At 40.7% G+C, this 27,583-nt stretch overlaps 1 protein-coding gene across 1 annotated transcript in view; it reads left to right on the forward strand.

Annotated features, from left to right (window-relative positions):
* The window catches only part of LOC122539896 (G protein-activated inward rectifier potassium channel 1-like), a 65,073-nt gene extending 43,939 nt beyond the window's left edge, over positions 1 to 21,134 (forward strand). Inside the window, exon 3 of the mRNA XM_043675050.2 lies at positions 17,923 to 21,134. Coding sequence (XP_043530985.1) covers positions 17,923 to 18,527 — 605 coding nt within the window. The 3' untranslated portion in view covers positions 18,528 to 21,134. The remainder of the gene's footprint in view (positions 1 to 17,922) is intronic.
* Positions 21,135 to 27,583: the final 6,449 nt, after the last annotated feature.

A 27,583-nucleotide genomic window follows, 5' to 3' on the forward strand; every position in this document is an offset into this window, starting at 1 on the left:
TATTACAGTTCAAAGCTAGTTCTAGTTTTGGATCTTTAACCATAGATCATTGACATTGTTGAAGTAAGTAAAGGAATTTGAAGATTTTCATCTTGCACTCATCAGGACATTGTATAAGAGTACCAGTTCAAGGCAAATATCAATCTGCAACATGAGAAGAGAGTATCAGTCATTATCCACTTAGCAACCAATCAGCATTCTTGTCTAATGATTTTTCCCTTGAATTGGTATTCTTGCAAAATGTTCTGATGAGTGTAAGATGAAAAGCTTTGAGAAAGTGTCTTTTTACAACAATGCTCAAGTTCTGTACCAAAAAAAATGAATAAAATGTTTATACAACAGGAAATACATTAACATGTTAAAATATGCAGGTGCATATTTGTTTGTTTTAATGTTGCCAACAGCAAATTTCCAATATAACCTCCAAGTGCTTTATGTTTTTGCATCCGTTTCTATAAGTCCACCCAAAGGATATTCTCTTTGGCGACTCTTGGAGAAGGGAAGGGAGTTATATTAAAACTTTATAAACCACAGATTAAGCCTCAGTTTGAGTAACATATCCAATTCCAAGCTTTACACGTTCAGCAGTTATCAAGGCCTTAGAGAGAGACTACAGAGAAGATTTTCTGGAATAAGAGAGCTGTGAGACTTCAGTTTTGTGGTGAATCTAAAAAAGCCAGCATTGTTTACCTTGAAGCGGGGAAGGTTTAAGGGAGATTTTAGAGGCGTTCAAAATCCTGAGTGGTTTTGAGAGTATGGGTGGTGAGAAACTGATCCTTGCAGAAGGGGTCGTAACTGGAAGAGACAGATTTAAGAGAACTAGCAAAAGAATGAGAAGGAAATGAGAAGTTATTCTTTGCAGAACGAGCTATCGTGTTCTGGTTGAAAAGATGCAGAAGCAGATTTAATTGTAATTTTCAAAGAAGTGTTTGTTATGTCCTTTGGAAATAGCTGTAAACAGGACTGAGGCAGTGGGACTAACTAAATAGCTTCCTTCAAAGACACAGCACAAATCAAAAAACTTTGTGTTTATTTCTCTATGTGCTTGATTTTCTAGCCCCTGCAGGAGCAAAGAATGTAAGTAATCAGGAACTAAATTGTTTTCTTCTTTATTCTTCCATGGGATATGGGCATTAATGGCTACATGAACATTTATATCCATCTCTAATTACCCTGGAGAAGATGATAATGAGCTGCTATCTTGAACTGCTATGGTCCTTGGTGTCTATGGCTCTCCCACAATGCTGTAAGGACATTCAAGGATTGGACCCTGTTCCGTAGACCCAGGTCAGGGTGGTATATGACTTGGATAGGAACTTGCATGGTGTTTCAATATATCTGCTGTTCTAGCCCTTCGAGATGACAGAGGTAGTGGGTTAGGAAGACGCCTTTGGTGAGTGACTGCAGCTCAAATTGTAGATGGCATACACTAGTGCCACTAGCACACTGAAATAAAGGGAGAGAATGCTGAAGATGCTGGAGGGGGTGGGAATCATGTGATCTTCTCTGTTCTGGATAATGACAAGCTTCATGAATGTTGTTGAAGCAAGTGGGAGTATTTTATCTCTTGCTTGTATCCTGTACATAATTGACAGGCATTGGAGTCAAAGTTGAGTTATTCACTACAGAATTTCTAGCCTTTGACCTGCCGCAGTAGTTATTGTTCAGCCAATTTCTGGTCAGTGGTAACTCTGAGGATGTTGATAGTGGGGATTCAATGATGGTAATAACATTGAATGTTAAGGGTAATTATAGACTTCTCTTGTTGGAGATCATCACTGCCTGATGTTTGTGTATGCAAATGTTACTTATTGTGGGATATAAATGAATTAATGTTATTTCTGCAAGTATGAATTCTGATACAGAACAGGAATGAGAAAATAGATATTCAGCAAAAAGAAAGGATATGTTAGCATGAGACGTGAATACAGAACAATGGTGGATATATGGGCAAACAGGAAAACATCTGTTCTCCTCGCTTGCACAGAGACACAGGAACAAACCCTAATTAAAGAGGTCAAAGTGGCCTCTGGATGGAAATAGATGCTGATAGAAGAAAAGATATGCCTAATCAATAACCTACAATAGACTGACATCAAACACCCTTATGGGAGTCAGAGATAAGAGTTTGTCACGGACAAGACAGGATAAACAGAAGTTGTGGGATCAGTCTTAAGGAAATCTGTGACGTAAGCGAAGCAGGGAACAAACAATGGAATAAGGAAAAATATGGGGATTCAAACTGTATAAATTTCGAGAGTTTGTTGGATTTGGTGTGCATTTTGTCATTGCCTTACCTGGTAATTAGACAAAGCACCCACCTATAGGTGTACAAATAAACGGCTGATTCAGATATTTGTCTCGGACTGAAATTATTAAAGTGAGTGAGCTTTTGTTTCTCACACTTATCAACCTAAATCTGGCTGTTGTCCAGATCTGGCTGTGTATGGACCTGGATGTTCTGGTACAGAGGAGTCACAAATGTTAAGCTTTACGCAAGCATTAGTGAACATGCACATTTTAGACATTATGATAGACACAAGGTCATTGATGAAGCAGCTGAAAATGTTTCGGACTAGGACATTACCCTAAGGAAGCCCTCAGTGATGTCCTAGGACTGAAAAAATTGAGCTCCCACAATCATAACCATGTTCTTTGTGCCATGTATGGCTCCAATCAGTGGAGAGTGTACATCTTGTTTGCATTGATTCAATTGAATGTTGCCTTGATGATAAGGTCAGTTACTACCAACTCATCTCTGGAATGTAGCTGTTTCGTCCATGTTTGGACCAAGATTGTAAGGAGGTCAGAAGTCAGTTGCTCTGGGGAAACCCAAACTGAAAATCAATGAGCAGCTTTTCCCTTTGCAAATGCAGCTTGAAGGCACTGTCAATAACTTCCTCCCTCACTTTTCTGATGATCACAAATAGACTGATGTAGTTATCTTTAGTACTGTAGCCGATAGCAATATCCAGTGCATTCAACCATTTCTCGATGTCACATGGAGTGAATTGAATTGTTTGAAGACTAGCACCCATGAGGCTGGGACTGCTGGAGGAGACTAAGATTGATCATTTTGCAAGGTTGAAGGTGGAAGAAAACAATTGAGTCTAGTATTTTCTGTTTATGCTAGGCTTCCAGATGGGGGTATTTGTGGAGTCTCTGGTTCCTGTTTGTTGTTTAATTTTTCACCGCCATTCAATACTAGATGTGACAGAACTGCAGAGCTTAGATTTTATCCATTGGTTGTGAGATTGCTTAGCACTACTTATAGTATGGAGCTTACCACTGCTTGCCATGCAAATAGTCCTGTGCTGTAGCATCATCACATTGATACTTCAACTTTAAAAATTAGGGGGTGGCATTGTGGCTCAGTGGTTAGCACTGCTGCCTCACAGCACCAGGTTCCCAGGTTCAATTCCAGCCTCGGGTGACTGTCTGTGTGGAGTTTGCACATTCTCCCTGTGCCTGCGTGGGTTTCCTCCGGGTGCTCCGGTTTCCTCCCACAGTCAAAGATGTGCAGGTCAGATGAATTGGCCATGTTAAATTGCCCACAGTGTTAGCTGCAAAGGGCAGCAGGGTGGCACAGTGGTTAGCTCTCCTGCCTCACAGCACCAGGGACCTCGGTTTGATTCCCAGCCTCAGGTGACTGTCTGTGTGGAGTTTGCATGTTTTCCCTGTGTCTGCATGGATTTCCTCCGGATGCTCCGGTTTCCTCCCACAGTCCAAAGGTGGGCAGTTTAGGGTGGATTGGCCATGCAATAGTGCCCAGGGATGTGTAGGTTAGGGAGGGATAATCTACAGTAGTGGAGAATGGTATTGGGTGAGATACTCTTTGAATGGCCGGTATGGACTTGTTGGGCCAAAGGGCCTGTTCCCATTCTGGGGTGGAACAGTGGCTCCATGGTTAGCACTGCTGCCTCACAGCACCAGGGTCTCAGGTTCAATTCCAGCCTGAGGCAACTGTCTGTGTGGAGTTTGCACATTCTCCCCGTGTCTGCGTGGGTTTCCTCCGGGTGCTCAGATTTACTCCCACAGTCCAAAGATGTGCAGGTCAGGTGAATTGGCCATGCTAAATTGCCCATAGTGTTAGGTGTATTAGTTAGAGGGAAAGGCATCTGGGTGGGTTACTCTTCAGAGGGTCGGTGTGGACTGGTTGGGCCAAAGGACCTGTTTCCACACTGTAGGGAATCTAATCTAATCATTCCTGCTGCTTCTCCTAGCTTACCAACCTGAACTTCTTTATTGAACTATAGTTGATCCCCAGCTTCATACTGGGAGAGTGAAGGATAAGGTGGGCCATGAGGTTAAACAGTGTAGTTGAATACAAAATTCTGCTGTTGCTGATGGCCCACTGTGACTCATAAATATTAAATGTAGCAGAGCCAGATCTGTTTGAAATTTACTCCACTCAGTACAGTAGTAGTGCCACACAATACAATGGTAGCTATCCTCAATGTGAAGATAGGAATTGATATCCACACTATCAGCACAGTGGTCATTCCTGCTGATATTGACATGGACAGATGCACCTAAGACAGATAGATTGCTGAGGATAAGATCAAGCAAATTTTACCCTTTTGCTGCCCATCCAGAGAACATTTTGTCCCCTTGCCACCCACAGTGCTGCCTCCAAGTGGTGTTCAACATAGGGAAGAACTAATTCATCAGCTATGGGAGGATGGTTGGTGATAATTGGCAGGATGTTTTCTTGTCCAGGTTTAACCTGATGCCATAAGATTTCATGGGATCCAGAACCAATACTGAGGATACCCAGGGCAATTCCTCCTTGCTTGTATTCTACTGGTCCGCCACATCTGGTTGACCAGTCGGACTTAGCAGTGTCAAGTCTGTGTTTGCCTTCGTTATTTCTCGAGCTTGATTGATGCCATGTTGTCCGTCAAGTTTCATTCTTTGTTTAGATATCACAGCAGTTTGGCATTGGTACAGTTGAATAGCTAGCTCGGCGCTAGAGTCAATCTTATTGCTGTGGATATGGCATCACATGTCAGCCAGACCACGTAATGATGACAAAGTTTTTTCCTAAAGGCCGTTAGTGAACCAGATGGGATTTTATGACAATTGACAATGATTGCATGGTTGCCATTAGGCTAGCTTTTAATTATAGATTTTTATGGAATTAAAATTCCAATATTTAAAACTCATTGAATATTAGTTCTGAGTTCTAGATTACTCATCCATTGACATTATCACTGGACTTTGCATCTTAATATTGCTACTTAATATCAGTCTGACAAAGAGTCCTCCACCGCCAAATTCTAGCCACCCAACACCTGGAGGAAGAACGCCTCACATTCCGCCTCGAGACACTGTAACCATATAGGATCAATGTCAATTTCACTAGTTTCCTCATTTCCCCTCCCCCCACCTTATCCCAGGTCCAACACTCCAACTCAGCACCGCCCTCTTGAACTGTCCTACCTGTCCATCTTCCTTCCCACCTATCTGCTCCATCCTCCTCTCCAACCTATCACCAGCACACCGCGCCCCCCCCCCCCACCTTCATCTACCTATTGCTTCCCAGCTACCTTCCCCCCAGCCCCACCACCCTCCCCGACCCCTTTATCTCTCAGTCCCCTTGGGCCACACCCTCATGCCTGATGAAGAGCTTATGCTCGAAACATCAACTCTCCGGCTCCTCAGATGCTGCCTGACCAGCTGTACTTTTCCAGCACAGCACTCTTTGACTGATCTTCAGCATCTGCAGTCCTCACTTTCTCCTACTTTTTGGTATGCCAAATCTCCAGTTCCATCCTGCTCTAGGTCATTTTTGCACCTCATACAGCAGGGACATCCATCCATTATTAAAAGTCATGTGAGACCAAATAAAAGCTGCCAGCTAGGATTACTGTGTTGTTCTCCTAGTTCCCACTGGGGGCAGTCACTAGTTCAATGGCCTGGGAGTGGCTTTTCAGTGGCAGACTCAGCATTTGGCTCACCAAATGATTTAAGGACAGCATGGTGGCTTGTGGGTGGCATGGTGGCCCTGTGGGTAGCACTGTTACCTCACAGTGCCAAGGATCCGGGTTCAATTCCAGCCTCAGGCGACTGCCTGTGCTCTCCTTGTGTCTGCGTGGGTTTCCTCCAGGTGCTCCGGTTTCTTCCCACAATCACAAAGATGCGCAGGTTAGGTGAATTGGCAATGGCAAATTGCCCATAGTGTTCAGGGATGTGTAGGTTAGGTATATTTGTCTAGAGTAAATGTAGAGCAATAGGGTAGGGAAATGCATCTGGGGGGGTTACTCTTTGGGAGGTCAGTATGGAATTGTTGGGCCGAAGGGCCTGTTTCCACACTGTAGGGATACAAACAGGTCTTGCCAGTCTGCCTGCCTGGCTGGGAGCAGCAGCAGCTTCATGACACCCTGTGAGGAGGTAGCTCTGCCTCACTCTCAAAGCCTTCCTCTTGCTCCCCTCTGCAATCACACAGACACACAGTGATGGTGTGGCTATGGAAGCCATTTTGTTTTTAATGTAACAGTTAGCAAAGCTGATGAGAGGGGACCTTCATTTCAAATCATCCCTCTCCCTCACCAATCATCGCAACGTGTTGTCCCTTTCAAACTGCAGGGTCTCTGATTGGCCCTGCAGCTTGGACAAGCCACCCACCATCCTTAATTGGACTGTGATCCCACCTCTGGCCATTAATTAGGTACTCCAGGGGAACCGTAATGAATGACTGTTCCCATTCCAGTGCAGCCTTCTGACCCACACTTGAACCTAACAGCGGGATTCAGAAGCCCGCAGAGAAAATGCTGCATTGTAATGCTATTTACAAAGGATATCTTTTCTCAAGCAATTTCTGTAAGACATTGATTAAATATTTTGAATGTAGAACAGAGCTAGTTAAAATTAGACAAGGATTGAGATCAATTTAGCTGTCCGATTTGATTGTAGGTGTCAATTTTAGTCAGTGCAGTGATTTTCCCAGCTGCTCATGTTTCATTTAAAGTGTTTTCAATGTATTTTGTGGGAGGTGATAGAGTAGTAATATTATCGTTAGACTATTAATCTAAAAACTCAGGTAATGTTCTGCAGACCTGCATTCAAATATCACACAGTAGATAGTGAAATTTGAATTCAATTAAAAACAAAGTCCACTTGTAAGTGTTCTTGTGGTATACTGGCAATGTCCCTGCCCTTAAGCCAGAAGGCCTGGATTCAAATTCCATCTCGTCCAGAGCTGTATCACAACACAGCTGAACAGGTGCATTTTAAATAAAAGTCCAATGTATTTCATGTTTGAACAAGCACAGTTGAAGGAATCGTTAACGGTGGCTCAGTGGTTACCGCTGCTGCCTCACAGCACCAGAGACTGGGTTTGATTCCTGCCTTGGGCAACTGTTTGTGTGGAGTTTGCACATTCTCCCCGTGTCTGTGTGGGTTTCCTCTGGGTGCTCTGGTTTCCTGCCACAATCCAAAGATGTGCATGTCAGGTGATTTGGCCATGCTTAAGTGTCCCATAGTGTTTAGGGATGTGTAGGTTAGATGCATTAGTCAGGAGTAAATGTTGGGTAGGGTATTGGGTCTGGGTGGGTTGCTCTTCGGAGGGTCGGTGTGGACTTGTTGGGCCAACTGGCCTATTTCCACACTGTAGGGAATTTAATCTAATCTAAAACTGGAGGGTATTCTGAAAAAAAGACATATCTCAAAATGCTATGCCTGAATTGTTTTGCCCTTTTTTCTCCCTTTACAAATCTATGCATTATTTCCACTTTTTCTGTGTTCATTGTAAATTTCATAGGCTTTCTTTTTGGCATTGTTCATTCTTCTGCTGTTGGTTATGGCTTCTTCATGCACAGTTGGAACACTTATAAGTAGCTCCTGGTACTGATTGATGTCAAACACTTTATGAAAAGACTCTGCAAATATCTGCTTCATTGTGCATTTTAAAAGAGGCTTGAATCACACTGTAATCACACTGGCATGATAACCTGCAATAAAAACAGAAAATAAATACATCTGAAAAGGCGAATGAAAAGTTAACACATCAACAGAACGGAATATAGTAATCTTATTACTTTCTTGAAATAAGACTTAACTATACTCTGTGCAGTTGTACACAGGATGAAATTTTAATTTGTTCTCAGCACTATAGACATTCCTCCTTCCTCAGTTTATTTCTTTTTCCTTCTTCCAAATCCCCATGAGAAAGAAGGTAAGAAAGAAGGAACTGCAATTAATATCTTTCACATCCTGAAGACACTTGAAAGTGCCACACAACTGATTAAATACCTTTGAATTGTAATCACTGTTGTGTGTTGAAAATTCAACAGCCAACTCAAGAGGCAAAGTTCCACAAATAGCAATGTGATAATAACCAGATCGACTGGGTTTGTTTTTTGATGATGTTGGTCAATCGGTAACTATAAGCCAGTGGGAAGGAGAACATTTCTGTTCCTGTTTGATGCTGTGTCATCCACCCAAGGGGACAGATGTCACCTTGTCCAGTTTTCTGCTTCTGCTGGGTGGTACAATGAACACTGAGTGGGTGGCACGGTGGCTCCATGGTTAGCACTGCTGCCTCACAGCGGCAGAGACCCGGGTTCAATTCCCGACTCAGGCGACTGACTGTGTGGAGTTTGCACATTCTCCCCGTGTCTGCGTGGGTTTCCTCCGGGTGCTCCGGTTTCCTCCCACAGTCCAAAAATGTACAGGTCAGGTGAATTGGCCATGCTAAATTGCCCGTAGTGTTAGGTAAAAGGGGTAAATGTAGGGGAATGCTTCGGGTTGCGCTTCGGCGGGTCGGTGTGGATTTGTTGGGCTGAAGGGCCTGTTTCCACACTGTAAGTAATCTAATCTAATCTTTTGTTTGACTAGTCTGGCCTGTTGATTCATTGGACCAAACTTGTCTGTTGATTTTTACATTGCACTAAAGCAATGCAAAAGATATTCACACTTGAGTTGGACTGCACTTAGAGTCATAAAGATGTACAGGACAGAAATAGACCCTTTGGTCCAACTCGTCCATGCAGACTAGGTGTCCCAACTTAATCTCATCCCACTTGCCAGCATTTCGCCCACATCCGTCTAAACCCTTTGTATTCATATACCCATCCAGATACCTTTTAAATGTTGTAATTGTACCAGCCTCCATTACTTCCTCTGGCAGTTCATTCCATACACACACCACCCTCTGTGTGAAAAAGTTGCCCTGTAGGTCTTTTTTATATCTTTCCCTTCTCACCCTAAACCTAAGCCCTCTAGTTCTGGACACCCCCATCCCAGGGAAAGACCTTGTCTATTTATCCTAGCCACGTCCCTCATGATTTTATAAACCTCTAGAAGATCACCCCTTAGTCTCCGACGTTCCAGGGAAAACATCCTTAGCTCATTCAGCCTCTCCCTATAGCTCAAATCCTCCAACCCTGACAACTTCCTTGTAAATCTTTTCTGAACCCTTTCAAGTTTCACAACATCCTTCCGATAGGAAGGAGACCAGAATTGCATGCAATATTCCAACAGTGGCCTAACCAATGAGCTGTCCAGCTGCAACATGTCCTCCTAACTCCTGTACTCAATATTCTGACCAATAAAGGAAAGCATACCAAACACCTTCTTCGCTATTCTATCTACCTGTGACTGTACTTATTGCATACATATGGCCAAATTGTAACTTTCCATGTACTGTTTTTAACTGAGCTGCTAAACATTACTTGCTCAGCTAATGATCCACATCTGTAACATGAAGATCAGGCTGTTACAGCAGAAGCAGAAGGGTTTGCACTGGGAGGGAGGGCAAAGGATATTCCCCAGGATGTTGCCTGGAATGGAGCATTTCAGCGATGAATGGAGGCTGGATAAGCTCGGGTTGTTTTCTTTGGAGCAGAGAAGGTTCAGGTAGGCACCTGAACTGTTTAAGATTATGTGAGGCAGAGACAGAGTGAATTGTAAGCAGCTGATCCACTTAATTGAAGGGTCAATAACAAGGGGACATTATTTAAAAGTGAAAGGCAGGAACCTTAGAGGGAATATCTTTTCCACCCAGACAATGGGGGTTCTGGAGTGCACTGCCTGGAAGAATAGTTGGATACCTCACAACCTTTAAAAAGTACTTGGATGGGCACTTAAAGTTATGGGGCTAGTGCGGAAAAGTGGGAGTAGTGTTGATAGTCGTATACTGTTGGTTGTATGGACTTGATGGTACAAGGGATTCTCTTATACTGTAGTATTCCATAATTCTATGTTGTTGTTATAGATTTTCCTCTAACTACTTCATATTTCTCCATGGCCTTCTGGAAGAAGGCTCCATGTATGCTATACTTTCTTCAAATTTTAATTGAAAAGAGGTTTGAATTGGGAGAAGAAAATGAGACATTCCCTTTTCCAGGTTTCGGCACTTCAATAATTTCAAAATTGTTTTTTTTCCTCCCCAAACCAATCCTGCACCTGCACTGTTCAAGTGCAGTACAGTAACAACTAATGCACTGCTAAAAAACTGATGCAACAAACATTTTCAATTGGGGGATTATGGTACGTAATTTTTCATTGATCCAATAAATTTCAGAATCTCATGGTAGTCAGGTTGGTGTACCACATTACCCTTTCGAAAGCCCCGTATTCCTGTACTAAAACAGTTTTTGCTGTCCCTTTTCTTGGAGGGGGATAGCAGCTGAATTTTAGTAAGCCTAGGAGGCCATGATGATCCTTTTGATATATCATACGCCACATCAAAAAGCTCCAGAAAGGCAGGACACAAAAACACACACAGACACATGCATACATACACACACGTACACGTGCGCACACACCCAATTATAGTAAATAATTCTAATATGCAATGCTTTGTGGTATTTTACTAAGTTAAAATCATTATAGAAATGCAAATTGTTGTTGTCTCATCCAAAAGATAGTCCTCCATCAGTGCTACACAGCTTCATTACAACAGTAGCTTGTCAATGTTGAGTGATATGCCATGATACATGTTGATTTCATAATATTCTGACAGATTCAAGAGTGCAAATATTGTGCGCTGGCTGATACCTTCCACGTGAGTAATTTTCTGATTAAACTCCCACACATGTTAGCCAATCCAGAAATTGCTTCATAAATAGTAGAATTTCAGTTTGGCAGGTATATCTCTAAATCTATGATGAGTTATTACTGTGTTCAATTGTGTCATTAAATAAGCTGTGGTTGGGTTAAATGAATTTCTTATAATTTTCCTCAGCCTTCCCTTTAATAATTTCACCCAGATGGGGATCTGGCCACACGGGAAATAGTTCTATCTCATGTTTGGGTCATAAATTAAGAAGTGATATTGTTAAGCACACTTTCCTCAGAGTTAATTATGAACAAGGAAGCCTATGGTAGGCAGTTTTGTATTTTTCCCTCTTCCCTCAAATCTCGTAATATTTTTCCCCTTCAAGCATTTATCTATTTCCACTTAAAATATTGTGATTGAATTCTTTAATGAGGGAATTTTGTTAAATATTTCATATTCTAATAACTGGGTTTATGATCCACTATTTCAGATTCATCTTGAGGCAGAAATGATCTGTTTACCATTTATCAAATGTCTCCATAGTTTTGACTGTTTCTCTTGTTTATTTTAAACCTTTGTGCTCCAGTGAATATAATCAATACTTTTTCAAATCTCTCGTCAGTCAGTTTAACCATAATTTATTAAATATTTGAATCGATTTTGGTCTTTTGCATCAAATTAGGACACATACTTAGAGGGCAACAGCTAAATCCAAGCATTTTATATGTCTGAAGACATTTGTTGTACTAAAGATGCACTTTACACCCTAATAATGATTTTTGATCCATTATCTGGGAACAAAAATTGAACTTTTGAAAACAGAATTTTTAAATACAGACTAATATGACATGACCTCACAGCTAAAATGATTACCTCATTTGCATTACTGAAATGTTAACATTATATCCCTATTGAGGTGGAGATGTCTGCAGAAAAGCATCAAAAATGACAAACCCAGAGGCAAATAGATGAACCATGTGCACACAATGTCCAGGTGTTCAGTTGCTTGGAGACCAAACTTCAAACCTAATCACTTGAACAGTGGACCCTGGCAAAAAAGAGGGTCATTAGCTAATCACAGTGCAATTAGAATACCCGATCACATCTGAATTACTAGTCAGCCAGAGAGACAATGGTCACATAACAAGTAGATCCTTCTTTATGTTGAAAACACATTTCCCCAAGCAGCACTGAACAAGCAGCTTAAAACCTGAGAGAAAGAGAGAGTCTTACTCCCTGGCTATCTCCACTCAACTTTCAAACCTTTGGGACCTGGTCTTCTATTGTATGACTCTCTCTCTCCATGTGCAGTAGACTAAGATTTATAAACAGCTCAACTCAATAGCCGTGTTTCAAGAAGACTAACTTAATTTGTGTTTAACTAACTTTCTGGAGTTTATGAGAAGGAAACAAAGAGTTTTGATGAGGTTAGTGCTGCACTGTGCACATGCTTCCAAAACATTTTTGACACAGTTCCACACAGCAGATTTGTAAGCAAAGTTAGAACTCCTGGAATCAAAGGGACAGTGGTAACATGGATATAAAAAAAGGTTGAGTGATAGAAAAGAGGGTAATGGTTAAAATGTATTTTTGAGACTGAAGAAAGGTTTGTAGTGGAGTTCTCTTGGGGTCAATATTGTGTTATGGATTAGGCCAGACCCCAAAAAACATTTGAAGAAAGTAGCTTAAACCCTAACTTTGCTAGTTACTTTAAGCAGGTGTAACATGGTTATTCCAGGAGAGATGCAACTGGTCAAACCACTAGTTTTAAACAAGGCAAAATGTATTTATAAGTTAACGAATGAAACAGAAACTCAACAGATCATCCCAGCTTAATGATGCTGTTCCAAATATCTGCAACAATCCCCATAACCCACTTGGCACAAAAGGAAAAATCAAACACAGGGTCTTACAGGAGAGAAGTCAGAGAGAGAGAGTACCAGACTTTGGACCAGCAGCTTTTTCAACACTACTGCTAAAGTCTAAACCAAACCAAAGAAGAGCTGAGCTGAGAGAACTGGCCACTTCCCTCTCATTGTACAAGTGTTTATTTTCAAAAACGTGAAAGCCTCTGTTGCCAAAGGCAGTATCTGTTAGCTATAATCAAACTGGCCTTAAAACCCTTCAAGTTAGACTTTTCGGAGTCTGTGTTTTTTACAACCTCTCTGGAAAATAAACCAAGATGCCAATGGGCTGAGGAGTGGCAGTTGGAGTTTAATTTAGATAAATGCGAGGTGCTGCATTTTGGGAAAGCAAATCTTAGCAGGACTTATACACTTAATGGTCAGGTCCTAGGGACTGATGCTGAACAAAGAGACCTTGGAGTGTTGGTTCATAGCTCCTTGAAAGTAGAGTCACGGGTAGATAGGACAGTGAAGAAGGCGTTGGCTATGCTTTCCTTTATTGGTCAGAGTATTGAGTACAGGAGTTGGGAGGTCATGTTGCGGCTGTACAGGACATTGTTTAGGTCACGTTTGAAATATTGCATGCAATTCTGGTCTCCTTCCTATTTGAAAGATGTAATGAAACTTGAAATGGTTGGAGGATTTGAGCTATAGGGAGAGGTTGAATAGACTGGGCCTGTTTTCCCTGGAGCATCGGAGTCTGAGGGGTGACTTTATAGAGGTTTATAAAATAATGAGGGACATGAATAGGATAAATAGACAAAGTCGTTTCCCTGGGGTGAGGTACTCCAGAACAACAGGGCATAGGTTTAGGGTGAGAGGGGAAGGATATAAAAGAGACATAAGGGGCAGCTTTTTCATGCAGAGGGATGAAGGTATATGGACTGGGTGCTGGCAAGTGCAACTAGATTAGGTTGGGATATCTGGTCGGCATGGATGAGTAGGACCGAAAGGTCTGTTTCTGTGCTGTACGTCTCTTTGACTCTATGACTTTATGACAGCATACAAAGTTAAAAATCACACAACACCAGGTTATAGTCCAACAGGTTTAATTGGAAGCACACTAGCTTTCGGAGCGACGCTCCTTCATCAGGTGATTGTGGAGGGCTCGATCTTAACACAGAATTTATAGCAAAAATTTGCAGTGTGATGTAACTGAAATTATACATTGAAGAATTGATTGTCTGTTAAGCCTTTCATCTGTTAGAATACAGTGATAGTTTCACTTCTTTCATGTGTAAATCACAAAACCCTTTTTTTAAAAGTTGCATTCTCGGGTTAGCTGTTAACAATGGTGATAGCTAGACAATATGTTGAAGGTGTTAGCCCCTGTGTTCTCTGTCTATGACCTGATGTTTAGATTGATTCCAATCTAAAAAGTGAGATAACTGAGTTTTACATAAATTCATGCAGTTTTTGAGCTCAGAGTTCTACATGAATGTATGTGGTTTTTGAGCAAAGTGCAATGTAACTCTGAAAGTACCAAAAAAATTCACCACACAAAATATATGTGTGCATGTGGGTCTTTGTCTGTCTGTGTGTGTGTCTGTCTGGGGTGGGGGTTGTGAGTGTGAGAAAGTGTGAGAAAGTGTGTGTGTGTGTGTGTGTGGGTAGTGAGTGCAGAGTGTCTTAAGTCTGTGAGGGGGTGCATGTGTGGGAGTCTGTGTGTCTATAAGGGTGTGTGTGGGTGTCTGTGTGCACGTCTGTGTGTATCTGTGTCCGTGTATATGTGAGAGTGTGTGTGTGTAGGAATATCTGTGTGTGTGTGAGTGTGTGTGTGTGTGTGCAGTGCAATGGTGATCACCTGTAGTGTGACATAAACCCAAGGTCCCGGTTGAGGCCCTCCCTATGGGTACCGAACTTAGCTATCAGCCTCTGCTCGGCCACTTTTCTCTGCTGCCTGTCCTGAAGTCCACCTTGGAGGATGGTCACCCGAAGGTCCGAGGCTGAATGTCCTGGACCACTGAAGTGTTCCCCAACTGGGAGGGAACCCTCCTGTCTATTGATTGTTGTGCGGTGACCATTCATCCGTTGTCGTAGCCTTTGCTCGGTTTCCCCAATGTACCATGCCTCTGGGCATCCCTGCCTGCAATGTATAAGATAGACAATGTTGGCTGAGTCACATGAGTACCTGCCATGTACATGGTGGGAGTTGTTCCCACGCGTAATAGTGGTATCTATGTCCACAATCTTACACGTTTTGCAGCGTCCACCGTGACAGGGTTGTATGGAGTTGTCCTGAGAGCCGGGCAGTTTGGTACGAACAATGATCTGTTTGAGGTTTGGCGCTTGTTTAAAGGCAAGTAGTGGAGGTGTGGAGAAGGTCTTAGTGAGGTGCTCATCCTCACTGATAATGTGTTACAGGTCACGAAGAACATGGCGTAATTTTTCAGCTCCTGGGAAGTACTGAACAACGAAGGGTACCCTGGACCTTGGGTTCATGTCACATTACAGGTGATCACTATTGCACGACACACACACACACACAGATATTCCTACACACACACACACACTCTCACATATACACAGACACAGATACACACAGACGCGCACACAGACACCCACACACACCCTTATAGACACACAGACTCCCACACATGCACCCCCTCACAGACTTAAGACACTCTGCACTCACTACACCCACACACACACACACACTTTCTCACACTCACAACCCCGACCCCAGACAGACACACACACAGACAAAGACCCACATGCACACATATATTTTTTGTGGTGAATTTTTTTGGTACTTTCAGAATTACATTGCACTTTGCTTAAAAACCACATACATTCATGTCGAACTCTGAGCTCATAAACTGCATGAATTTATGTAAAACTCTGTTATCTCACTTTTTAGATTGGAATCAATCTAAGCATCAGGTCATAGACAGAGGACACAGGGGGCCAACACCTTCAACATATTGTCTAGCTATCACCATTGTTAACAGCTAACCCGAGAATGCAACTTTTAAAAAAAGGGTTTTGTAATTTACAAATGAAAGAAGTGAAACTATCACTGTATTCTAACAGATGAAAGGCTTAACAGACAATCAATTCTTCAATGTATAATTTCAGTTACATCACACTGCAAATTTTTGCTATAAATTCTGTGTTAAGATCGAGCCCTCCACAATCACCTGATGAAGGAGCGTCGCTCCGAAAGCTAGTGTGTCCAATTAAACCTGTTGGACTATAACCTGGTGTTGTGTGATTTTTAACTTTGTACACCCCAGTCCAACACCGGCATCTCCGAATCATTATGACAGCATAACCTTGTTAAAGGAGCAGCATCGTCACAATTGGGAACCTTACTTTTCCAGATATCTGTAAATGACCTAGACATTAGCTTACTGGGGGCTATTTCAAAGCTTGTATATAAAGCTTGGAAATGTTCTAGACTGTGAGAAGGACTTTGTAGAATGTAAATAGGACATTGGCAAGTTTGTGGAGTGGGAAGATAAGTGGTAAATGAAGTTAAGTGCAAAGAAGTGTGAAGAGATACATGAATATAGAAACAGCATGGAGAGAAAGTACATAATAAAGGTTACGTAGGAGCAGAGAGAACTTGATGCATATGTATATGTCATTGAAGGTGGTAGGACAGGTGGAAATATCAGTTACTATCGAATACAATATTCTAAGTTTTATTCATGGCAACATAGATTCCAACACCAAAGAGTTTATGCTGAACTCATGTAAAACAATCGTTAGACCTTAGCTGGAGTACTCTGTACATTTTTAGGTGTCACCCTTTCAGGAAAGATATGAAAACATATGGAGAAGGTACAGAAGAGGTTTATAAGAATGATTCCAGTGATTTGAAAATCAGCTACTTGCATAGATTGGAAAAGATGGGACTCTTTTCCTTAGAGAGAAAGCTATGAGGAGATTTCAAAATCATAAGAAATTTGGGCAGGGTAGATAGGAAGCAACTGTTCTCACTTATAATAGCATTGAAAATGAGATGTAACAGACTTAAAGTAATTTGCAAATGAATACATATGAGAAAAACATTTTCACAAAGCGAGTAGTTAAGGTCTGCACTGCTTGGATATGTGGTGGAGGCAGGTTCAATTGAAATATACAATTAGATATACAGGATTATGGGAAGAAGGTGAGAAAATGACTGAGGCATTTAAGAGGCCACTGGATGATTATTTGGATAAAGATAATGTACAAGGATACAGGGAGAGAAAGCAGGAGGTTGGCATGAGGCAATGATGCTCAGTTAATGAGCACGTGCAGACATGATGGACTGAATGACTACCTCCTGCACTGTAACATTGCCATGATTCATTGAAATGAATTGCTCATTCAGAGAGCCAGTGCAGATGTGATGGACTGAATGGCCACCTCCTGAATTGGAATGATTCTATGACTCTGCAAAGTTGGTACATATTTTACTATTTTTCTTAGATTGGTTTAAGAATTAATAAAACAAACTTCTTTCTTGGTTCAGTTCTGCAGTTAAACACCCTTTGAATTGACAAGTATATACTTTTCAAATAGGAAAACCTATTGCAAGAAGTGTGGAAAGAGGAGAGTTATTTGGCCGCTCCTCACCTGATCATTTGACTGTACCTCACCATATATTAAATCTTTTATGTTTATCAGAAAACTTAAAGGAAGCAATAATAAGGCACTTCCACTCATTTATGTTCAACTCAGAGAGTAGTAAGGGTATGGAATGCTTTGCCTGCAACGGTAGTAGATTCGCCAAGTTTAAGTGCATTTAGGTCGTCATTGGACAGTCAAATGGACGCACATGGAATAGTGTAGATGGGATGGGCTTTAGAATAGTATGACAGGGCAGCGCAACATTGAGGGCCGAAGGGCCTGTACTGTGCTGTAATGTTCTATGTTCTATGTTCTAACTATATCAATTATCCTGACGTTAATGATATGCAAACATGTTTTATACTAGCACTTTTGTCTAATCATTCTAATTGAAATAATGAGATAATTTCATAAACTCTACCTATTTAGAAAGCTTTTTTTTATTCTGCTTTGCAGGAATGACATGTCAAGCGAGGACCTCATACACAGAAGATGAAGTTCTTTGGGGTCATAGATTTCTTCCAGTCATGTCACTAGAAGAAGGATTTTTCCGTGTGGATTATTCCCAATTCCACTCCACATTTGAGGTTCCCACATCTCCATATAGTGTAAAGGAACAAGATGAGAAGCTGTCGCTGACATCACTTTGTCCCACACCTTGTATCAGCAACAGCAAGAACAGAAGGGAGAGAATTTTCTCCTTGGACTGCATCGATACCCTAGAGGAGAAGGGCAACAAATTACCAGCCAAACTTCAGAAAATGAGCACCGGCAAAGAGGAAGTGCAGAGGAAAGTTATGAGGATGACTGCTGACATAGGAGAGAAAACTTGCAGTACTGGCGATCTGCCTCTAAAACTGCAGAGGTTAAGCTCTAACCCCAGCAATTTCACTGCCGAAGAAAGACTCCCGCTGAAGAGTATCAAAGTCAATTCAGAATCCATCACTCAATCAACGGGAGATCTTCCGCAGAGGGAACATGGCCTGCAACTCACAGGAATACGAATGGAGGACAATTTACCTGCCAAACTGAGGAAAATGAATTCTGGTCGCTTCACTTAGAAAGAGACAATATCAAATACAGCATGTTACTTTTGAAATATCTGTAAAAATCTGAGACTTAAGGCCTTCACTTTGAGTGTATTGGGCTATTTAGGTATACATTTCTGTTGATGTTGGCTATGGTTTGCATGACTGGGTGACTACAATGTTTTAGTTGCTTAGTTACTAATTTGAGGGATAAGATGGCCCAATTGAGTCAAAGTCAACACCAAAAAGGCATCTCTTGTATTTCTAGAAAAGCCCAGACAAACTCAATTGAAATAATTTAACAGCAAATCAACTTTTAAAAGGCCTGAGTAAAGATCATTTCCTGGATCCCCTGGTGTAGTTCAATTGATAAATTAACTTTCCACTATCTGTCAGTTATAATTGACTTGAGATCTACCAGCTACAGTCAACCTGTGATCTTTCTTGAATTAGTCCATTAGCAGGGTACTAATCTAAACTTAACATTTACTTTAGCATCCCTGGGATAAAGAAGAGAGAAATCAACCAATTCTATGCATTGACTCCAACTGGTAAATTTTAACCACCAAAATAGATAGGTTGGAGTCTGGTCAGGCATTAAAAATTAAAAGTGAAACCTTACTGAATGTGCTATAACATGCACTGTTGTGGGTTTAACATAGGCAAGGCAAAGTCTGTTTGTGTTTGCAGCCTATCCACTCCTGGGAGACAGGTTGATTAGTTAAATACTTTAATGAGGTTTGCAGCTTCTGATGTAAACTGCTTTGGGGGATTAAAAATGATTGGCCAAGTTGATGAGGTCTCAGGAAGTTGGATAGCCATAGGGACATGGGAACAATTTTGGCAAGAATCTAATTTGCCTTTACAGAAATGCAAATGTAAACTGCTAGAGAAACTCAGCAGGTCTGGCAGTCTGCGGAAAGAAACGGATGAACTCTTCCAGTCTGATATGACGTTTCTTTACAGGACTGATCATGAGGCAGGAGAAGCACAGTATCTCACCCTTATTCCCTGCTCTGCCAAATGCCCCATCCCATCAGATGTCTCCCATACAAAGATGTGTAGGTTAAGAGGTCTGACTCTCTTCTTTGGGATTGAACACTCTAACCCTCAGGTCATGGATGAGATTTACACTCCACTCTTCCAACTTGACATATCTGTTCCTGTGGCATGTTTCAGCGTCATCCCAGTTCAACTTGAAAGCCAGGCTGTCTTCTTGGTCAGAAACCGAAAAGGCATAAGTTGTGGAGCCTGGCCTTATGGATTTTCCACCTGAACTTCATCCCTTGTAATATGTGGGCCACATTTTTACAGTAATGTGCCTATTCTGGTCCAAAATAGAATGAAAACAAGTGCCCAATGTTATGGGTTTAAAATGAACGTCACAGCGGTATTCAGCCTCCAATAACAAACTCCATCTTCTCGTCCTAACTATTTATTATCAGAAGTGAATTAGTAAAGAAGTAACTCAGTTCTATTCTATAGTCTAATAAAACCTTGGCAAATGCTGAAGTAAACGAACATCCTTGAATGTTATTCCGAACTTCTACAAAGTGCTGGTTAGGCCCTAACTATAAGTGTGAGCCATGACGAACATGGCCATTTCTATGTTCCAAGCTTCTGGATGGATGTCAAGATCAGGGGAATTATTCAGAGGGAACCAAGTGTGAAGGTCTTGAAATTTCATAAGAACACTAAAAATAGCAGAGCAGACAAAGTTGAGGAACAATTTTAAAATCAGAAAGGGTTTTGTGTGAATGAGGATGAATAGTTCCCAGTGGCTAAATGAAGAGTAACTTGAGGATTCAAATTTGAAGTGAAACCAATGACAGGCAACGCAGGAAAATATTTTTTTAAGGAATAAGTTCTTCTCATCAGGTTAGCAGTACCCAGATGGAGATTCAGGAATGCCTGTTGAAAGGGAAATGGAAGGGAATTTGTAGGTCCATGTGGAAAGAGCAGGCATTATTGGGTAGGTTTTTCAAAAAGCTGATACTAGTGCAATGGCAAGAATTGCCCCCCTTCTGTGTTGTCCCATTCTACAGATGTGAATGGTCGATGACGGTGTCAGGTTGCACCGAGTAAACAAAGAGCTGACCAGTACTTAGCTTGTCATACAGGATGGCTGCCTACACGTTGTCATGCAAGTCAGCACCTAAAACTGTAAACCAATGCTGCAGCAAAGGAGGGAAAGAAAATTGGAAGAAAATAATTTTGTATTTTTTTCCTGACATTAAAAATTTAATTTTAGTGAAACAGTACATTCTATACTAGGAATCCAGCTGTTTATTTAGGCTACAAGATAAGGAATCTATTAATTTGAGATTGAATGTATATTGCTTCTATTTTTTCAGTGTAGTTGATTGTAACTCTGGCATTTTGATCTCTGAAAAGCACAACACTTAAGTCTCATCTCGTCTCCAGCAACTCCAACCATCTAACTGTCCTATTGACACGTTACATGGAGACTTCTTGATGTAAACGAGCATCGATAAATATTGACATCAAGATTACTCTGAACTTTGCAAAACCCTGTTTAGATTCCAACTGGAAGATTCTGCCCATTCCTGAGTCAACTTCAATTTGAGGAGTACTTTAGACTGTGGGGAGAGGACAGTCCTTCAGGGTAGACCACTGGATTTTTTTGACACAACTAGTAAATAATAAAGTTAAAAATCACACAACACCAGGTTATAGTCCAACAGGTTTAATTGGAAGCACTTGCTTTCAGATCACCGCTCCTTCATCAGGTGTTTGTGGAGGACACAATTGTAAGACACAGCATTTATACTAAATGTTTACAGTGTGATGTAACCAAAATTATACATTGAAAAATACCTTGATTGTTTGTTGAGTCTTTCATCTGTTCGAATACCATGATAGTTTCACTTCTTTCATGTGTAAATCACAAAACATTTTTTTAAAAGTTACATTCTCAGGTTAACTGTAACAATTGGTGTTAGCTAGACAATATGTTGAAGGTGTTAGCCCCCTGTGTTCTCTGACTGTGCCAGAATGTTTAGACTGATTCTAATCAAAAAGTGAGTTAACAGATTCTTACATGAATTGATGCAGTTTTTGTGCAAAGTACAATGTAACTCTACAAGTCCAAATTCACCCCACAAACATATATGTATATGTGTGCATGTGGGTCTTTGTGCAATTTTTTAAAAAGTTTTGTGATTTACACATGAAAGAAGTGAAACTATCATGGTATTCGAACAGATGAAAGACTCAACAAATAATCATGGTATTTTTCAATGTATAATTTCGGTTACATCACACTGTAAACATTTGCAATAAATTCTGTGTCTTACAATTGTGTACTCCACAACCACCTGATGAAGGAGCAGTGCTCCGAAAGCTAGTGCTTCCAATTAAACCTGTTGGACGATAACCTGGTGTTGTGTGATTTTTAACTTTGTACATCCCTGTCTAACACCAGCATCTCCAAATCATAACTAGTAAATAACAAATTGTTTCCAAGGCAAGTAGAAACAAGATAAACACAAAGTTCTACTCTGAAACTGCTTGCATTGTATAATTTATGATTTCTCCACTGTCTCTTTCTTTTGTCTCTTTCTCTACACTTACTGATGTGTCTCTTATGACTGCCTCTCTCTCTCTCTCTCTCTCCTCTCAGTTTCACTGCTCTGTATATTCAGTTCCATAGGTAAGAGTTTGGATAAGGCAGCTGAGAGGTGCAGGGAGTATGATTCCTAATTAACCTGCACTCATTTGTGGTGAGTGTTAGGAGGTTCAGAAAACAAATGCTCACCTTTGAAAGGGGTTCAGGAACTACTCCAATCAAACACTATGAAAATACATAAACATAATTATCAATGAATGAAATATATAGACGAGATGCAAACAGATACTTAATGGTGTCGCATGATTGATCAAAATCAGTTAATATATTATACTTACAAATCTTCCCTTCACATTCTCTATTACGCCTGACTAAAGTTTAATATTCAGAGCCACTTCCTCACCATAACTGCCTGGCACTTTGGTAATGCACAATGCCAAACATTCAATGAGGCCAGAACATTACCCAAACTCATTGCACACTTCTACATGTACATTCTTTTATCCCTTCCAGAACAATGTGTAACACAATCATAGTCAACAGCAACAAACCAACCAGGGAATGCGCATGGTACTATGCTGACGCTCCCATGATGGAGATGATGCTAGTTATCATTAATGATGCCACAACTGAGGCCATGGTCACTGGCAGGGCTGAAGCCACAGAAGTGATGGAATGTTACGACTAGACCTCTTCCTCATATTCTACCCGGCCCTTCCTCTCACCATACCTTCTGATAACTCCAATCTAAAATACCAGTGCTGAGATGGGATCGAAAAGTGATTTGTAGCTAGGGTAGCCAAGAAAAGTATTGTGGGTGCTAGCTTTGTTAAGGGCGAGGGAGAAGTGAGTTTGCCTCCAACAGTGTGCTTGACCTGATGTAGCAATGCTTACATAATTTCCATAATATTAGAAACTGGCCTTGAATAGTGTATCATTCAAGAACTAAACAAAATTTTATTACAACAAACTATTATTTACAAGCGTTCTGTTCCTTTGGCACGAAAGTATCTGAGCTAATACTATGCTTTTCGTTTACAACTGAAAAGTATGCTACCAGTAGAGTGTGATGCTTCTAGTGATCTAAGGTAAGATAGAGTATAAGATCTTTGAGCTTCCAGGTCACATGGTATGATGCAATGATAGTATCACAAGCTTGACTCTTAAAATCATACTGACATATTGACCCTGAGTCGTAATGCAACATGGTTTCTGCTGCAAGGGATAACAATGAGGACATCAATAGGGGAATATACAAAAAAAAAACACTAGGAAGCTAGGCGAAGGCAAGGCCATGACTCTGTTAATTGATCATGGTATTAGCACAACAGACAGAGTTGAGCTAAGTTCAGGAAACAAGAAAGTAGATGTGTTTTTGTTGAGAAGAGAAATTATGAAAGTAAAATTTGCTTGGAGTTATGTGTAAACCCTCTAAAAGTAACCACTTGATAGGACAGTGTATAAGGTAACAAATAATGAGAAAGCTTGTCAGAAAGATACAACAATATTCCTGGTGGGTGTTTAATCCACATATAGACTGGAAAAGTCAGATAGGTAAAGGTAGCCTTGAAGAGGCACTCATAGAATGCTTTCAGAATAGTTTCTTAGAACAGCACGTTCTGGAGAGCAACCAGAGGCCAGGTTCTTCTGCTCCAGAATTGTGCAACAATTATTTACTGATTTTATAGTGAAGGCATTCTTGGATCCAGTGATTATAATGTTCAGTTTTTGTGATAAAGGAATCAGTCGAAGGCTAGTATTTTACACTTAAATGTGGGCAGTTATGAGGGTATGAAGGCAGAGTAAATTAAATAGAAATGGCCGCTTAGGGGTTATTTGAGAATAACATAACAGAAACATTCCAATGAGAAAGAAGAATTCAAAGGGAGAACCCACTATCTGCAGTTAATTAAAAAGGTTAAAAATATCAAACTTGAAGAGAAAGCTGAGAAAAAATAAAAGGGAGGCAAGAAAATTGAAAAAAAAATTAAAGCATAAAGGATTACTGAAGAGGGAAAATATTTAGAGTATGAGAGAAAGCTAGCTTGAAATATGAAAGGTTTCTATGGGCATTTTAAAAGTAAAGAGTTAACATTGGGGAGCATTGATACTATGGAAAGTGAGTCTGCGGAATGAAAAATAAGGAGGTGGCAAATAAACTGACCAGCCATTTTAGTCAACACTATAGAGGATACAAAGAACATCCCAGAAATAGCTGTAATTTTCAGCAAATGGAAGCAAGAAAGAATCCAAATAAATTTGTAATTTACAATCACCAGGAAAGTGGTACTAAGCCAACTGATGGAGCTGTGTACTGATAAGCGCCCACACCCTGATAGACTTCATGCTATGGTCTTTAAGAAGTGTCTCGTGGCATACTTGATGTCTTGGATCTAATTTTCCAAGTTGCCTATATTTGGGAAAGATTCCATTAGATCATCAAGTAGCAAATGTAACTTCTTTATTCAAAATGAAAAGGGAAAGAAAGCAGGAAACTTAAGTTCAAGTAGCTTAATCCCCCATCTTTAGAGTTAAAATGTTGGAAGAGATTGTTAATACAGGCCATTTCAAAAAGTTTAAAGCAATCAGGCAGAGTCAACATGATTCTGTGAAAGGGGAATCATGTTTAATGAATTTATTGGTGTTCTTTGAAGTTATAGTATGTGATGTGCATGACAGGGAACTGGTGAATATACTGTACTTTGATTTTCTGAAGGTAGTTGATAAGATGTCACACCAAAGATTATTGCAAAAAATATAGGCTTACACTATAAGTGGTAGCATATTGGGATGGATAGACAAAGATAGACAGGTTCTTCATTGGTAAGGGGATCAAGAGTCAGCACCGCCTTCTTGACCTGCAATCTTCTTCCCGACCTCTCCGCCCCCACCCGCTCTCCGGCCTAACACCCTCACCTTAACCTCTTTCCACCTATCGCATTCCCAACGCCCCTCCCCCAAGTCCCTCCTCCCTACCTTTTATCTTAGCCTGCTTGGCACACCCTCCTCATTCCTGAAGAAGGACTAATGCCCGAAACGTCGATTCTCCTGCTCTTTGGATGCTGCCTGACCTGCTGCGCTTTTCCAGCAATATATTTTACAGCTCTGATCTCCAGCATCTGCTGTCCTCACTTTCTCCTAAGAAACATGTCAGCCATGTTTGAATGGTGGAGCAGATTCAGGAGGCCAAATTACTTAATTCTGCTCCCATATCTTATGGTCTGGTGGTCTAATGGATACAACACTGGCTGGCTAACAGCAAACCCAGAATATATATATATATATATATATATATATATATAAATATATAGTTTGTTCTGGTTAGCGGGACATATCAGATCTTGTGTTCCAGGAATCAGTACTGGGGAGTTAGCTTTTTTAATTTATGTAAATTGGTTGGATGAAAAGACCAAAGGTATGTTTGACAAATTTTCTGATGACACAAAGGTAAGTGGGGAGGTAAGTTGTGAAGACGATACAAGAAGGCTACAAAAATATATAGATAGGTTGAGTGAGTGGGCAAGGATGTTCTAAATAGAGTATAATGTGAGAAATGTGAAATTGTCTAATTGGCGAGAAGAATAAAACAGAAGCATATTACCCAAACAGTGAGAGGTTGCAGAGAGAACTGTGTATCTTTGCACATGGATCACAAAATGCAAGATACAGCAAATAATTAGGAGAGTGAATGGAATGTTACTGTTTATTATGAATAAGTTGAATACAGAATTAGGGAGACCCAGAGTAGATTCATATTCTCCTTTTTATAACTAATATTTAGACCTATTTTACGTCTCAGTATCTCTTTTACTTTACAATGTCCCTTTGTCTTTTGCTCTGGCCACTTTCATCATCTGTTTCACTTACTCCTCCTTCCCCTTTGGACAACAGCATGAGTAAACATCATTTTCCAACCCTGTTAGACCTAAGGAGGAATTATATTGGGATCAAAATGTTAAATCTGTTTCTCTACACCTCGTGAATCTCCCCAGCACTTTTTTGTTTTTCTTACAAAAGTAGGTAGGTTATATTTCAGTATACAGAGTATTTGCAGTACCTGGTACACCTGGTTTCTTTACTTAAAGAAGGATGTAAATGCAGTTCAGAGAAGGTTTATGAGACTAATACCTGGAATGGGTGGGTTGTCTTATGACGAAAGGTGGACAGGCTTTATTTGTATCTGGTGGACTCAATTAGAACAAAAAAGATCTTGTGAAGTCTTGACTAGGTGGATGGAAATAAGGATTCACCTATTGAAGACAAAGGTGAGAAGGATTCCCTTTTTTCAAAGGACCGCGAGCCTTTGGAACCGTCTTTCTGAGAAAATGGGCAAGTCGATTCTTCTGATATTTCTAAGGCACTGCTGGATGGATTCTTGGTAAGCAAAGGGATGAAGTATCACTGAGGGTCAGGTAGAACATGTTATTGAGGTTAAAACTAGATCAGTCATGATCTTACTAAATGGTAGAGTAAGCTTAAAGGGTTGAAAGGCCTATTTCTGCTCCTAGCATGTGTGTTTGTATATGTGTTAGAAGAATAATAGTAGAAGGCTGAGGATTCTGGGTAATCCAAGATGGAGGTTGGGAATAATTGCTGGCTGTAACAGGCTGCTCCTTTTTTGAGGTATTTTAGGTGCTGGAAGTGATTTCCTCGAATTCCAGAAACAGTAATTACTGTTTTACATGCTATTACATTGTTTTGGAACTCTGGAGTAAAGAAGAGTCAAAACAACGGCACTTTTAAAAGGGAGAGGAAAAGACAAAGGCAGCACATGGTCTGTGAGAGAGAGAGAGAGAGTGAGAGTGAGAGAGAGAGAGAGTGAGAGAGAAAAGAATGTATTGCTGGACATTGGAGTGCATCTAGGGAAATTAACTGTAAACGTCACAACCGACCTTGGAGGAACCTGTTTGGGAGAGGTCAAAGCACAGAAATAGGTAAGTGAATATTTTAAGTGTGGCCTTACTGTAAGTCTGCAGTAGTGAGTAGTGATTATATGTTTCATTGAGATACGTCTCTTGATTAAACCTAAAAATATAAACCACAAGTATTACATTAGCCTGGAGCAGTGTTTTGTAGAGGAATAGGATGGTGCTATTTTCTGGGTCTGCAGATTGGAAGAAGCAAAAATGGCCCTTAGTAGAGTGATATGCTCTTCATATTTGGTGTTAGAGTGTAGGGAGAGTTTACGTGTTACTGAGGATTATATATGCAATAAATGTCATTGGTTGCGAATCCTATCAGATCAAATGGATCGATTGAAGTGACAGTTAAAAACAATGAATAATTTACAAGAGCAAGGGAATGTGATAGATGGCAGCTATAGGAAGAGAAAAAAGTTGCAGATACAGTCACATAGATGGGTTAACTTCAGGAAAGGTAATAGAGGTAGGTAGGTAGTGCAGGAGTCTTCTGTGGCTATCCCCATTTCCAACGAGTATGCTGTTTTGGAAAATGTAAGGGAACGTAGCATGAACAGCCAAGTTTCTGGTATCATAACTGG

The sequence above is a fragment of the Chiloscyllium plagiosum genome, unplaced genomic scaffold, assembly GCF_037043375.1.
Source record: "Chiloscyllium plagiosum isolate Xiang-an unplaced genomic scaffold, Cpla_swu_hap1 HiC_scaffold_32, whole genome shotgun sequence".
Lineage (NCBI taxonomy): Eukaryota > Metazoa > Chordata > Chondrichthyes > Orectolobiformes > Hemiscylliidae > Chiloscyllium > Chiloscyllium plagiosum.